Raw genomic sequence first — 12684 nt, forward strand, 5'->3', positions numbered from 1 at the left:
AAAAAATATAAACGGATTTTTTTATTTCTGAAACTTAATGGAAATCTAGTAAGATTGAAATATTTGAGAAAGTTAAATTTTGAGAAATAATAATGGAAATTTTTCGATTAATTGGAAAGCAATTCGTTTACTTTAAGATATTTCACAAATAACAATTTCAAAAATTAGTAATAATGAAAAATTAGTTTAAGCTTTAGCTAGCTCGAATAAGCCTTAGCTTCAATCGGTTGTTAAGTGTTCATTTTGCATTTCGTCCAAAAAAAAAAGAGTGATAAGTTGAAATTGTTAGCTAAAATCTTCCTTCCTTCCACAAACAAATCATACACGGATATGTGAAAACATTTTCAGCCCATCCATTCTTTGGATTTTATTACTTTATAAATTGGTATCCATTGAAAAAGGCTTACCACAAAAATAAACATTAAGAATTTAGGCGAGAAAGAAAAATAATTTAAAAAAAAAAAAATACATCAAAATATTTTTTCTAAGATAAAGCTATAACTATGCAAAGAATTGAAAAAAGGCACCAATTTATGCAATCGTTGAATCACACCTGTGAAGGATACATATATATATATATGCAAATGGCAGATTAATATTCTTCTTTTCTGTTATCCTTTAAATTGGTATCTTTTAAATTTATCTTGTAATAATGTTTTTTTCCTTTTTTTTTCTTGTGTAGCTTACCTTTACAGGTTAATTTGTATTCCTTAATGATTATACGATATGAATACTGTTTATTTTATCTAATTATTTGATTATTTAAGTTTGAGGTGAAAATAAAGAAAAAAAATTTGTAACTTTATGTTACATTGCACAAGAATACAAGAAAATTTTAATTATATGATGTTAGGAACCGGAAAACTCAACCGGATGAAATCGTGGATTTGCGGTAAATCAATTTGAAAATTCTCAAACAGAAGAAAAAATGTTTGAATCTCTGCGTCCGTTTGCACTAACTCTATCAGAGGACGTTTGCAACGATCATTGAAAGAAATGCCGGAAGTTGTAAAGTCCTCGGAAATTCTATCTACTAATAAAAAAAAAAGGAGCTATTACGAGAAATTTCTCGATCGAACTTGATCCATTACTTTTATTGTGAATAATTTGAAAACAATAAATCAGAAATATTTGGAACTTATCTGATGATAAACAAAAAACTGATGAATATAGCTTCATTAATGTTAATGGAAAGAGATATGTCAACAATGTTGGAGATGTAATAGGAAGAATTGGTGACAGTTTTATTGTGTTTTGACAAAAAAGAGATGCTTAGATTGGATTCTACTACTCTTGTTTTCACTCTTTGTATCAAATAAAGTTCAGTTTCTTTAGCAAACTTCTAAAGTGTTCTGCCTTTTATGCAAATTTTCAAGTTGTTATCCATAATCAAAACATTCCTACAATATAAAAATTATTCTATCTCATGGGATGTTTTGACTGAAATAGCCATGGTGGTCTATTGTTGGGTATATTATTATTACCCCCTAAAAATTATCCAATGATAATGAATGTACTGAAAGAAAAATTTGGCCATCAGGGAGCAATTCAACGGGCAGTTGTACTATGAATTAAAAAAATTTTTGACAATCGAAAAAAGCAAAGATCTCTCCCATCAATTATGGAAAAACCTGGAAAGAATCCTATGACAGCTGGAAACATCGGGGGAAAATTCGGAGCATCCAGAAATTGAGCCCGAACTGCCATGCGGGATTTTGCAAAAAATCGGGAAAAAGACGATTCATAGTCTACAACAAAACTGCGGAAAGAATTAGAAATAATAATAACACGAAATGAAGCTGTAAATTGAAAAATCGAATCAGATTTATAGAAGGAAAGAACAAAATTAAGTAAAGAAATCAAAATTGAAAACGATATCAAACATTGGTTTCTATTTGCTCCTATGAAAAACAACAAAAGACTGTTAAAATGATGAATGTAATGAATACAAAACTGTTGATCAAAGACTTATTAAATACTCAAGATGAGCATTTGTGTCGCCGATATTTGAAACAAATATGACAGCAGGAAATGCAACTATTGAAAAAAAAAAAAAAAAGTGCTTCCATTGTAAGGATTAACACAATTCTGCATAGTGTAAAAAAGTGAATCTGAAAAAGGTGAAAATGATAAGTTACGACAAAATATGAACTCTAATAATTATTGTTACATTGATGAATGAAAAGATGGCTTTTTTTTGTTATGTAAAAATGTAACAATCATTAATGGAAAGAATAATAAACAAGCAAATTGTGACAACTTTTCTGAATGTATCATTACAATTGTCTTTTATCACCAATGAAATTTATAAGCAATAAGACTAAAGAGAGGATAAAATGAAATGTTAAGAAAAGAAGGTTTTGTTGAAGAGGAAGCCAAAGAATATCAAACAATAGTTGTATCCATGAAAATGATAACAATGGAACATCTTATTTCACATTTACAAAGAATTGATATATCTGGTGACAAAGAGAATTTAATTGCTAGAAAAAAATAAGGAAATCGATAAGATGGAATTCCATCAAAAATGGATGGAACCAAAATTATTAATCGGAGCAGATTATTTCTTCGAATTTCAACTAACAATGATTGATAAAGAAGCCAACGAGTAGATTTTGACTTATATGAGCAGATCAGTTAGCTATGTTATAGCTGGAAACGGTATTCTGAAGGATGCCAGAATCAATTCAACCACACTTATGTTCAATCATAAGTAAAGCAGATGACTTCATTGATGTTGTTCAGTTTTGGAAATTAGAATTACTGGGAATAAATGAGTCATCAGATGAAGATGAAAATGAATTCACTATGCAACAATTCCAGAAAATTATATGCAAAGAAGAAGAAAGATATATAGTTAGGATGGCTATGGAATAATCTCAAAATTAAGCTGCCATCTAATTTTGGACTTTGTTTTGATTAGACTCCAATCAAAGTAGATTCTGTAATTGAAAAAGTTACGAGCTTAAGTTGAACTAATGAAGAAATACGATAATACAGTAAAAGAAGAGCTAAAAAATGAAATCATCGAAAAAGTAAAGGACAATTAGAAGCATAAAAGACTAATTCACTATCATTCTTATCAAGTGATAATCACTTCATGAAAGCACTCTACTAAATTTCTTTTTGATGCTTCGGCTAAAATATTAACCAAAAAATAACTTCAACGATTTCTTACACATGCGATCAATGATGCTAAATAATCTGTGCGGAATCTTACTGCGATTCCGTTTAATGAATTTTGTAGTCGTGTGTGACATTGTGTGTGACAGCTTACCATCAAATAACATTAAATGAAATAAGCCGCGGTGTCATTCGTTTTTTTTCTTTTTTTGACTTCGAAACTATAATGCTCCAATGAAACAAAAGAATCTAATCATTTACAGATTCCGACAAGGTACCATTTGGTATTATTTCATTACCATTTCTACTTGCAGCAGCAAACACGTACCATTCAAAATCGTTTAGATGAAATTAAAGAAATAAAAATAAATTTCGAATATGTGCCTACAGTTGATAATCCTGCAGAAGTAACCAAAAATAGCCTACAGTTGACAGTAGCCTACAGTTGACGATCATGTAGATGTAGTCAGTAAAGGAACAAAAATCAGTGAGCTAAAGAATAACTCTTTGTGGTGGAATTGACCTAGCTGGTTATCTGAATTGAAAATTGCTTGGCCAACAATATCAATTTACGATGATGAAGACAGAGCTGTATTGGAACATAATGAAGAAAAAGAAGAAAAGGGAAATCTTTTGGATATTGAACAATTATTCAAATATTCAAATTTATTAAAATTATTTGGTACAACAATTACCAATCATCAAAAGTGTTTGTAAAAATCCATCCATTACCACCGATGATTACAGCAGTATCTTATCAAAGAAGCTCAGAAAAATGAAGTCATAGAATAAGCAAAAAAAAAAAGAAAAGAAGTGATAACTAACAATCTATAATCATGAATTGCTATAATACAATGAATATATATAACAGAATCTGAGTTGAACAAGAATCCTCTCTATCCAATTTATCTAGCACAAAGATGTAGAATAACAGAATCTGAATTGAACAAGAATCCTCGATCTATCCAATTTATCTACCATAAAGATGTAAAATAACATCATTGATTATCATGAATGCACATGAAAAAAATGTCTCACAGTAGGAACAAATCAAATACTATCTAAATTAAGATAGGATTTCTGGATAGAAAGTGGAAAGAATACGGTGAAAAATATCATCAAAAGAGATTGCATACTGTATAAACGATGGAACAATAAACCGTTCCAACTACCGTATTATCTACCATATTCAAAAGAATACATACAATGTTCATCCGTATTTACGAATATTGGATTAGTCTAGTTAACATTAGATGACAATTATTAACTACCAAACGATGTATTACATTATTTTGTTGTTTGACTACTTAAAATGGCATAGGATTTAAGTGCGAAAAGCTTTTCTACATAATGCTACGATAATTTATTACATGTCATGGAATATTATCATAAATAATTGTAAGTAACAATTCATCTAACTTTAAAGCGATAACTGAGATATATAATGGTAATCTCAAAGAAAATTCTTCAGTATTTTATTAATGTAACAATAAAATTCAATGAAATATATTACTCTTTATATGCCAAGGTAAGGAGGAATATATGAACAATTAATTGAATTAACAAAGTTAGCATTTAAATGAACTGTGGGAATTGATTACGATCACTACAGAAATTGAAGCCATCTTAAATTCGAAATACAAATGACGGAAAATTAGATACTTCGTCTTATTGATATTTCATAAATCCTTCGGTTAAACTTGGTGGTCCACTCTGGGAAAAGGAATCGTATGATAAAGATTATGAGATGAGTGGAAGTTCGATATAAAAAAAAAAAAGAAAAAAAAATTAGAAGACGATTTCGGAAAACAAATCAAAATATAGACCAATTTTGGATGCAATGGGAACGAAATTATTTTTTTAGTTTAAGAGAATAATAGCAAATGGAACATTAACAAAGACGAAGTTTAACTGAAAGAGAAATAAAATAGTACTTGTAATGAAGGAAGAACAACTAAGAATAATCTGGAAGTTAGGAATCATTAAAGAGATGAAATTAGGTAGAGAAGTGTAAGTCGTATTCGTCGCAGACGACTGCGCAACAATTACAAATTAATCAAGCCGATAAATTTATATTGATCCCTTTGAAAATTAGAAGTCAAAATAAACAGGAAAAGAAATATCGAACAAACAGAATGAAATTAAAAGAAATTAAAAAGACGTAAGTAAAGGGAAGGAATTAATAAGATCTCATTTGCTGACAATCATTAGGAGTAAAACAGAGGGAAAGATGAAGTTAATGGTTTTTTAGTATTGTAAGAAACTTATCCTAAACTTATTGTAACTTGATATTTTCTGGATTAGTAATGGTTAAAAATGAAACAAAATATCAGCTACTCAATGGAATTTTTACATTTTCTCTCTCAGATGGAAAAAATGAACAAAACGAATAAATGACAAATTTTCATTCCAATTTGTTAAAAATGATCATAGAGGAAACATTTGCAAAAATAAATTTTGTATGATTTACCAACGAAAGAGCACGAGAATCAAATCGATTCATGTCACATTATTTCATCGTCGGGAGTGTCACGAATAAACGCGACGAAGTTAGAATGTCGCGAACAAACGCGACGAAGTTAGAGTGTCGCGAATAAACGCGAAAAAGAAAAATATAAAAAAAAAGAGTCATCCAAATTCTTTTCTGCACACTTAGGCTGATGCTACAATCATGTGCGGAATTGTATTTGTGCTTGTTGTTTGCAATATGCGCTAACAGAAGCGAGCGACAGAAGCGCCAATCTATGCAATCTTTGAACTACATCTATGAAGGATAATGATAATGGTAATGATAATATTGTTCTTTCCTGTTATTCATCAAATTGGTGTCTTTAAACTTTATCTTGTAACGTACTTTTTTTTTTTTTAGAGCTTACTTTTATGCGTTAATTTGTATTTTGTAATTCTTAATGATTATACGACGTGAATATTGTCTCTTTTATCTAATGATTTAATTATCCAAGTTTGAGATGGAAATAAAGAGAAAATTTGCAACTCTGTGTTATGATGTGCAAGATACTTCAAGAATATAGGAAATTTCACAATAAGATCTTACTTCAGTTTACTGTCCTTATCACAGAAATTACTGTAATATTGCGGTTGCTGAAGTTTTGAAATTCCATTGTAACCAAATGATATTTGCAAAGAAGCCAAGTAACACAGTGCCTGGAGCCTAAGTCAATAGAATTGGCCTTCAAGAAACTAATAGCTAAATAAGTAGAAGCATTTTAGGTATCATTCTTATCACTATTAATTGGAAGTAACTTGGTCTACATTCATCTCTCTGTGTGAAATATTGTTCATCTAAAGGGGAAACAGTAAAAAAGTAATGTGGTGAATTATGAAATGACGAATAAAAATCTGAGAATATGTGAAATCTCAGTCATAACTAATGAATAGTTCCATACTTCAATATATAACCTGAGAATTATTCACGATTGGATTTTGTTTTACGGTTCGTTGTTGTGAAAAAAAAAAACACGGCGAAATTTACAAGTAAATTCTATTTAAGTGGAAGAAATTCAGGAAAAAGGTATGTTTTTAACTTATTATCACTCTTTTTTCCAATGAAAATGGTAATCTGATGGTAAACATCGTTCTCCACTTTGTCCACTTCCGGTCACTTTTTCCCTTTTTGCTAGCAAACAGTTTTTAGAATCCAGTAGATTTTTAATAATGTTCTGATTGTAATTTGAAAGTAACATCTTTGCCATACGTCAATAATGTGAGATATTTACGTAAATAGAACAGTTCCACATAACACGTGAAATCACTCGAAACCCTTTGGCTGATACTTTGACACCTGTGGGATTATGGATTTTCATAAGGAAGACATCCGTCGTAAACTAATCTGAGACCGTTTCTGGTGTTGTTCTTTGATTCCAGTTTTAGAGCAACAAGCTTTACGGACTTTACGTGTACGTGCATGTGTTGATTTGTTGCATTTGTTATATCAGTTATATCGTTTGTTTCTTTTTTTCCAGTTAATTGCACGAATAATGGGTAAATATGAGAAGGGAACACCGAAAGAAATTGCCAATCGATGCAAATCAAAAGGTTTACAAAAACTGAGATGGTATGGCATCATTATACATTCATATTATTTTCTCTGATTAACTGCATAAGCTAAAAATGAAAAATTTTTGCATTGTTTTAATCCGTTAATTCATGTATTTTGTAGTATTTCAGGTTTTGTCAAATGTGCAAGAAACAGTGTCGCGATCAGAATGGCTTCAAATGTCATTTGACGAGTGAAACTCATCAACGGCAATTGTTATTGTTTGCCGAAAATCCAAACACTTATCTAAAGGAGTACAGTGAAGAGTTTGAAAAGAATTTTCTGAAGGTAGCACTTTACTGGTATATGCTGCTGCGTGGATTTTTCTATGGAAAATTTTATATTTATCTGACCACTTCTTTCTTTTTTCTCTATCATTTCTCTGTTTCAGTCATAAGTTGCAGATGACATATGCTACTTTTTTTTACATGAAATACTGTTTCCTCCGGATTGACTTCGTAAAAACATACTGCTAATTTAATTGCTAGTACCTGGGATAGCGTTGCTTTAGGTTAGTCGGCTAGTGTTTAACATTTTGTTTGATACTGCTTATTGTAATCTCAAATTTTTTCGTTCTGTCAGTGTTGCAGTAATGAACTAGTTTGGCTTGTTTACACTTATTATCAACTCTCTGGAATACAGTATTTGCATAAATGTGGTTGGATAACAGAAAATGGAAAGGAAGGGAATAGAGAGGAAAAAATATTACTGAAAAATGATTCACTGATATGGCAAAGAATCACTTTTTGATGACAGAAAAAAAAAATCACTTTTGATAATTTTTTTCCCAGGTATTACGAAGCACTTTTGGTACGAAACGCGTTCGTGCCAATGAAGTTTATCAGGAATACATTCGTGATAAAATGCATACGCATATGAATTCAACCAAATGGCATACTCTAACGAATTTTGTTATTTATCTTGGGAAATCGGGCAAATGTCACGTTGATCAAACAGAGAAGGGTCAATTTCTTTTTTCTTCTGTCTGGTTTATTTTCTGTGCATTTATTATTCATTATTTGTGACGTGCTGCACTGCATTTTGCAACTAGTTTCAAAATATCTCTCTTGCTTTTTTTGCTGATATTCTTCAGTTCTTATTTCATTTAATTTATGCGATTTTCTCTCAAGAAGAGGTACATTTCGTTGAGTAACTGTTTTAATTTTGATGGGAAAACAGGAAAGAAATTACATCAATGGTCATGCAATGGAATTTGAAATGTCACTCCACAGTCTCAGTACTATAATTGTTTGAACTACTGCTTTCTCAAAATGTTATTTGGAAGTCTTTGAAATAAGTAAAATAATCTTTTAGGTTGGTTTATTGCATGGATTGATCAACAAGAAGAGCTCAGAAAGCAGGAAGCGTTGCATAAGGTTAAAGCAATACATGATGATGAAGAACGGTTGCAGCAATTACTGGAGGGACAAGCAGAAAGGTATTTATCCAATACTAGTAGCACTTGCCTATGTTCTGAAGTAGATTTGATACCACCGTTTTTTGTCGATGAACTTATATTCGCTAAAATGAATTTAAATTTGAGTGTAAAACGAAATATCAATTGAGATAAGACTTACTTTCAAAACTGCTTACTTTTATCTAATTACAAGGAACATATTAACTTTTAAAGAGCTCGTGAAAAACAACAGAAATCATTAGAATCAAGTAAAAGCCATCCCACGGAATTACTTCGTACCGGTGATGATGAGAAAATTACTTTTTCTTTGGCGACGAAGAAGCCAACTGATGAGGTGAGCGATAATTATATTTCTACTCTTAGAATGAAGTTTCCTCATAAAAAAATGATTTAGTGAGGCATTATCAACTATTATCCACTATGCAAGATTGAATTTGCATGAATGAATGTTCTATTCCTTAAACATAAGCATAACAAATCAAAATTATAGATTTAATATTGACTAACTTCTCAACCATTGTTGATTGATTAATTAACCATCCATATAGAAAATATTCCAGATCTTATAAAAATTTTTTTCTGAACTTTGGTGACGTTGGGTTGTCGTACTCATATCTTTTAAAATGGAGGACCTGTCAAGTAAATAGTGACACCGACTGATTGCTAACAGTTTTTAATGATTTAGTTTTTGATTCAGTATTTTCTTAACTAGTATTAGTTTGCAGGAACTCACTAGACCAGGTACGTCAGTTCTTGCGATGTCTAATTCCGTATTTGATACTAAAATCAAAAGAGAAATGAAATCTGAATCGGAATTGGTGGACAAATCTAAAAAGCACCAATACAAGGATGAATTCCCTAGCGCCTCAACTTCAAAAGGAGAAATAAAAGATGATTATCGGAAAGAGCATGGTATATTCAAGTTTTTTTCAACGCCAATTTCAGTTTCCTTTTGGTTTCTCCGTTTTTTTTAATTTTTTATAATACATTCGACCTAGTACATGAAGATGAAAAGTGGTACTGATCGATATAAATATTCGTTTCTTAGAATTACCACTTGTGATTTAATGATTGGGAATTGCTTTTTAAAAGATTGTTTCATATTCCTGTTATATTCTATCTGTTTACATTCCTTAGATAATATGTTTGTTGAATCAAATAAAAATCGCAAACAAGATCTGAAGCCAAAGAAAAATGCCTTGGATGAAATTATGGAAATGGAAGAACGTCGTAAGGAAAAGCGGAATAGACGAGACAATTGGCTTCATAAAGGGATTATTGTAAAAGTGCGTGTTTTTCCTTTCCACTTTTTGTGAATGAGTAGCAATACATAAAGTTCGCATGGAATTCGATTTGAACACATCGTGAATTTGTGGAATGACAATAGTGAAAGTCTAATAGTACACATCAGTACAACGTAAGCAATGTTTGCATCAGATGATACTAGTTTGGCAATGGCTGGTACCATGTGCTTTTCCCAAGATATTGGAAATGTGGGTAATATCACCTGTGCAGAATGAATACTGTTATAAGTCTCTATTATTTCTTTCTTTTACTTTTGGAATTCTAGATTACTACGAAAAAATTTGGCAATGATTTATACAAAGCAAAAGGCGTGATAAAGCAATTAGTGGACGATTTCACTGCCATTCTGGATGTGAACGGTTAGTTTGTTTGTTTGACTACGCATTTCCAGCTTTCAATTATTCCAATGACGAGATCCACGGTGAAAAATTTTAGAATGTATGCTGTTTAGTATACAGCTTTCTCAAGTTTTTTCAAGTTTCAAGTTTTTTTAAATAACCAAAAAATCTTAATTTTAAATTAAATTCTTGAAAAATTTAAATCTTAAATTTTTGAGTATCCAACATAACTGCAAAGTAATATCCGAAGCTTATACCGGTAGATTCATACTGAAATACTTACATTCCTACTGAAATTGAAGATGATATGCCTGAAAATTTTCACGAAATGTTTAGTTTTGCGTAATTTTACTAGTTTATTTTTTAATTTCGAAGATTTTTTGCACAGCAACTGACTTTGTACTGTAAAGGAACGCCATCGGCGCAGATAATTATCTCTCTAACAGGTCTACCGGTTGACTTAGCTAACTAATTTAGGGCGTCCAGTGGAGATCAGCCAAGAAAATGTTGAAACGGTAATACCTGCTGTGGGACGTGAGATGTTGGTTGTTAACGGAGCATATCGTGGAACGAAAGCTGTATTGCAAGCGATTGAAGAAAAGAAATTTGCCGTAGTCTTACGCCTTGATGAAGGTCTCGCTAAAGGAAGAGTTTTATGCTTACCATATGAGGATGTCTGCAAGCTCAAACAATGAAATACTTTGATACTTTTATCAGTGAGGTGGTATCTTACTCGAGGAGATCCCAATAGGATTTCTGGTATGTTAGTAGCTCTGCTGATTTTCCACTGACGTAATTTGAAGGTGTATAAGCCTGCTAAGAATATGCTGGCAGTATATTGTAGTCGGTTTTACGACATCTTAAAAATTAGCTTTGAGCTTGTGATGATAAATTAAATTATTCTCTCTTTTCCTTTGTCAAGAGCTAGCTAGTTCACTGTATAGTATTTCGAATTTTTTTTTTCTGAAATGAAAGTACCGATCTTTCTCGATTTGTACTGGGATTCTGAATAACCTCTCGAAGCACTCCTGGATATTGAGTGAATTGTTTATTTCATTTTCCTCTGTAGCTGAAGTCCGTCCAATCCTTTTTGATTCCATACAAACTGAGGAAGATCCCGGTTGTCATTGTAGTCGATGTAAAATTAGTTGTGGATTTGAAAGGTTCTTTTTTCTTTTCAAGGAAAAAACTGGGCAATTATGAAATTTTATGGACTAATGTCAAATATATTTTTGGAGGAAAAGAACGAAATAAAAAAAAAAGTGTTCCAGTGAATATATCAAATTCAGTAATTTTCAGTTAGGATTCTGACAAAATTCATGTTATCGCTTTTCATTCTGTTTCATTTGGTGCTAACATTTGCTGTGATCATTTTGATGCAGTAAATTTGATTCATTATATGAAGCTAGTGGTGTTGATTACAATGTTTATAGCTTCCTCTTGCTGTATGGTATTCTTTAAAGTTATTCTTGGAGAATCAGATCTGTCTTATTTATCCTACTTCTTCCAATGGTGCAGCGTTGAATTTCTTAATAAGGAGATTAAATCGTTGAAACATTTTTTAAAAGCATTTCGAAACTTTTCTTGAGGCTTTTATCAGAATTCTAATAAACAAGTGGATTTCGTAGAATCGAATCTCAACCTTCTCGTTAGTATAGCCACTGTAGCACTAAACTCTAACAGGTAATGTCTCCGAATGTGTCTCATATTTTTAGGCTAAAGAAAAAATTGATCGTATGTTGTTGCTGGCTACAGTTGAGAAATTCGTATAATTGCCTTAAACTGTCGTTTTACAGAAGAAGATGGTTTCCAAATAATGGCACCATTAGTTACTTCCCAGGAAGTGGAAGTAGACGATGTCCGAGCATGCATTATGTAATGCCAAATTACGTTTAATTAGTTGATCGAAGATTATGAAGTGCTCCTTACAGTTACTTGTATGATTGGATTAATGTTATTTAAGTGCATGAATGTAACTTGAAAATGCCGTCGAAAAAGAGCAGTAGCAAGGGCGCCACTGGAAGTGGCACTTCGAAAGGTGGTAATATGGGAAAGAAGGAATCCAAAGGTGGTACTGCCATCAAAGTTAGACATATTTTATGCGAAAAACAGGTGGATTTTTCACTTCAAACCATTGGTTTTGCTGTCTCTTCAAGAAAAGAAAAAACTGACACCATTGTTTTTTGCATGGATATTTTGATACTTTTGTCTTTTTGGCGGATATTTGGCAGTGTTTAAGCAACATGGTGGTAACAGATGAAAACTACTGCAGGGAAAAGCAATGGAAGCCATCGAGAAATTGAAATCTGGTTCGAAATTCAACGAAGTGGCTGCAAATTACAGTGAAGATAAGGCTAAATCGGGGGTAATGCATTTACTACTTGCAATGTTAGATTTTGGGTTTGAAAACAGATGATTCACATTAGTTTTTCTTCTTCTTTTTT

General features: G+C 31.5%; 2 protein-coding genes across 2 annotated transcripts; both read left to right on the top strand.

The window, feature by feature from the left end:
- Positions 1 to 7121: 7121 nt before the first annotated feature.
- On the top strand, positions 7122 to 11019 carry LOAG_08415 (KIN protein; the record flags this gene model as incomplete). The annotated part of the gene is made up of 9 exons (XM_003143947.2): positions 7122 to 7198; positions 7312 to 7468; positions 7972 to 8143; positions 8495 to 8618; positions 8811 to 8931; positions 9323 to 9509; positions 9735 to 9883; positions 10168 to 10261; positions 10718 to 11019. 9 exons carry the CDS (start codon positions 7122 to 7124, stop codon positions 10933 to 10935), a joined length of 1299 nt encoding a protein of 432 aa, XP_003143995.1. The 3' UTR covers positions 10936 to 11019.
- Positions 11020 to 12223: 1204 nt separating this feature from the next.
- Positions 12224 to 12656, top strand: LOAG_08416 (hypothetical protein; the record flags this gene model as incomplete). The annotated part of the gene is made up of 2 exons (XM_003143948.1): positions 12224 to 12352; positions 12513 to 12656. 2 exons carry the CDS (start codon positions 12224 to 12226, stop codon positions 12654 to 12656), a joined length of 273 nt encoding a protein of 90 aa, XP_003143996.1.
- Between the last annotated feature and the right edge of the window lie 28 nt (positions 12657 to 12684).

This window comes from Loa loa (genome assembly GCF_000183805.2).
Source record: "Loa loa unplaced genomic scaffold supercont3.237, whole genome shotgun sequence".
Taxonomy (NCBI): Eukaryota; Metazoa; Nematoda; class Chromadorea; order Rhabditida; family Onchocercidae; genus Loa; species Loa loa.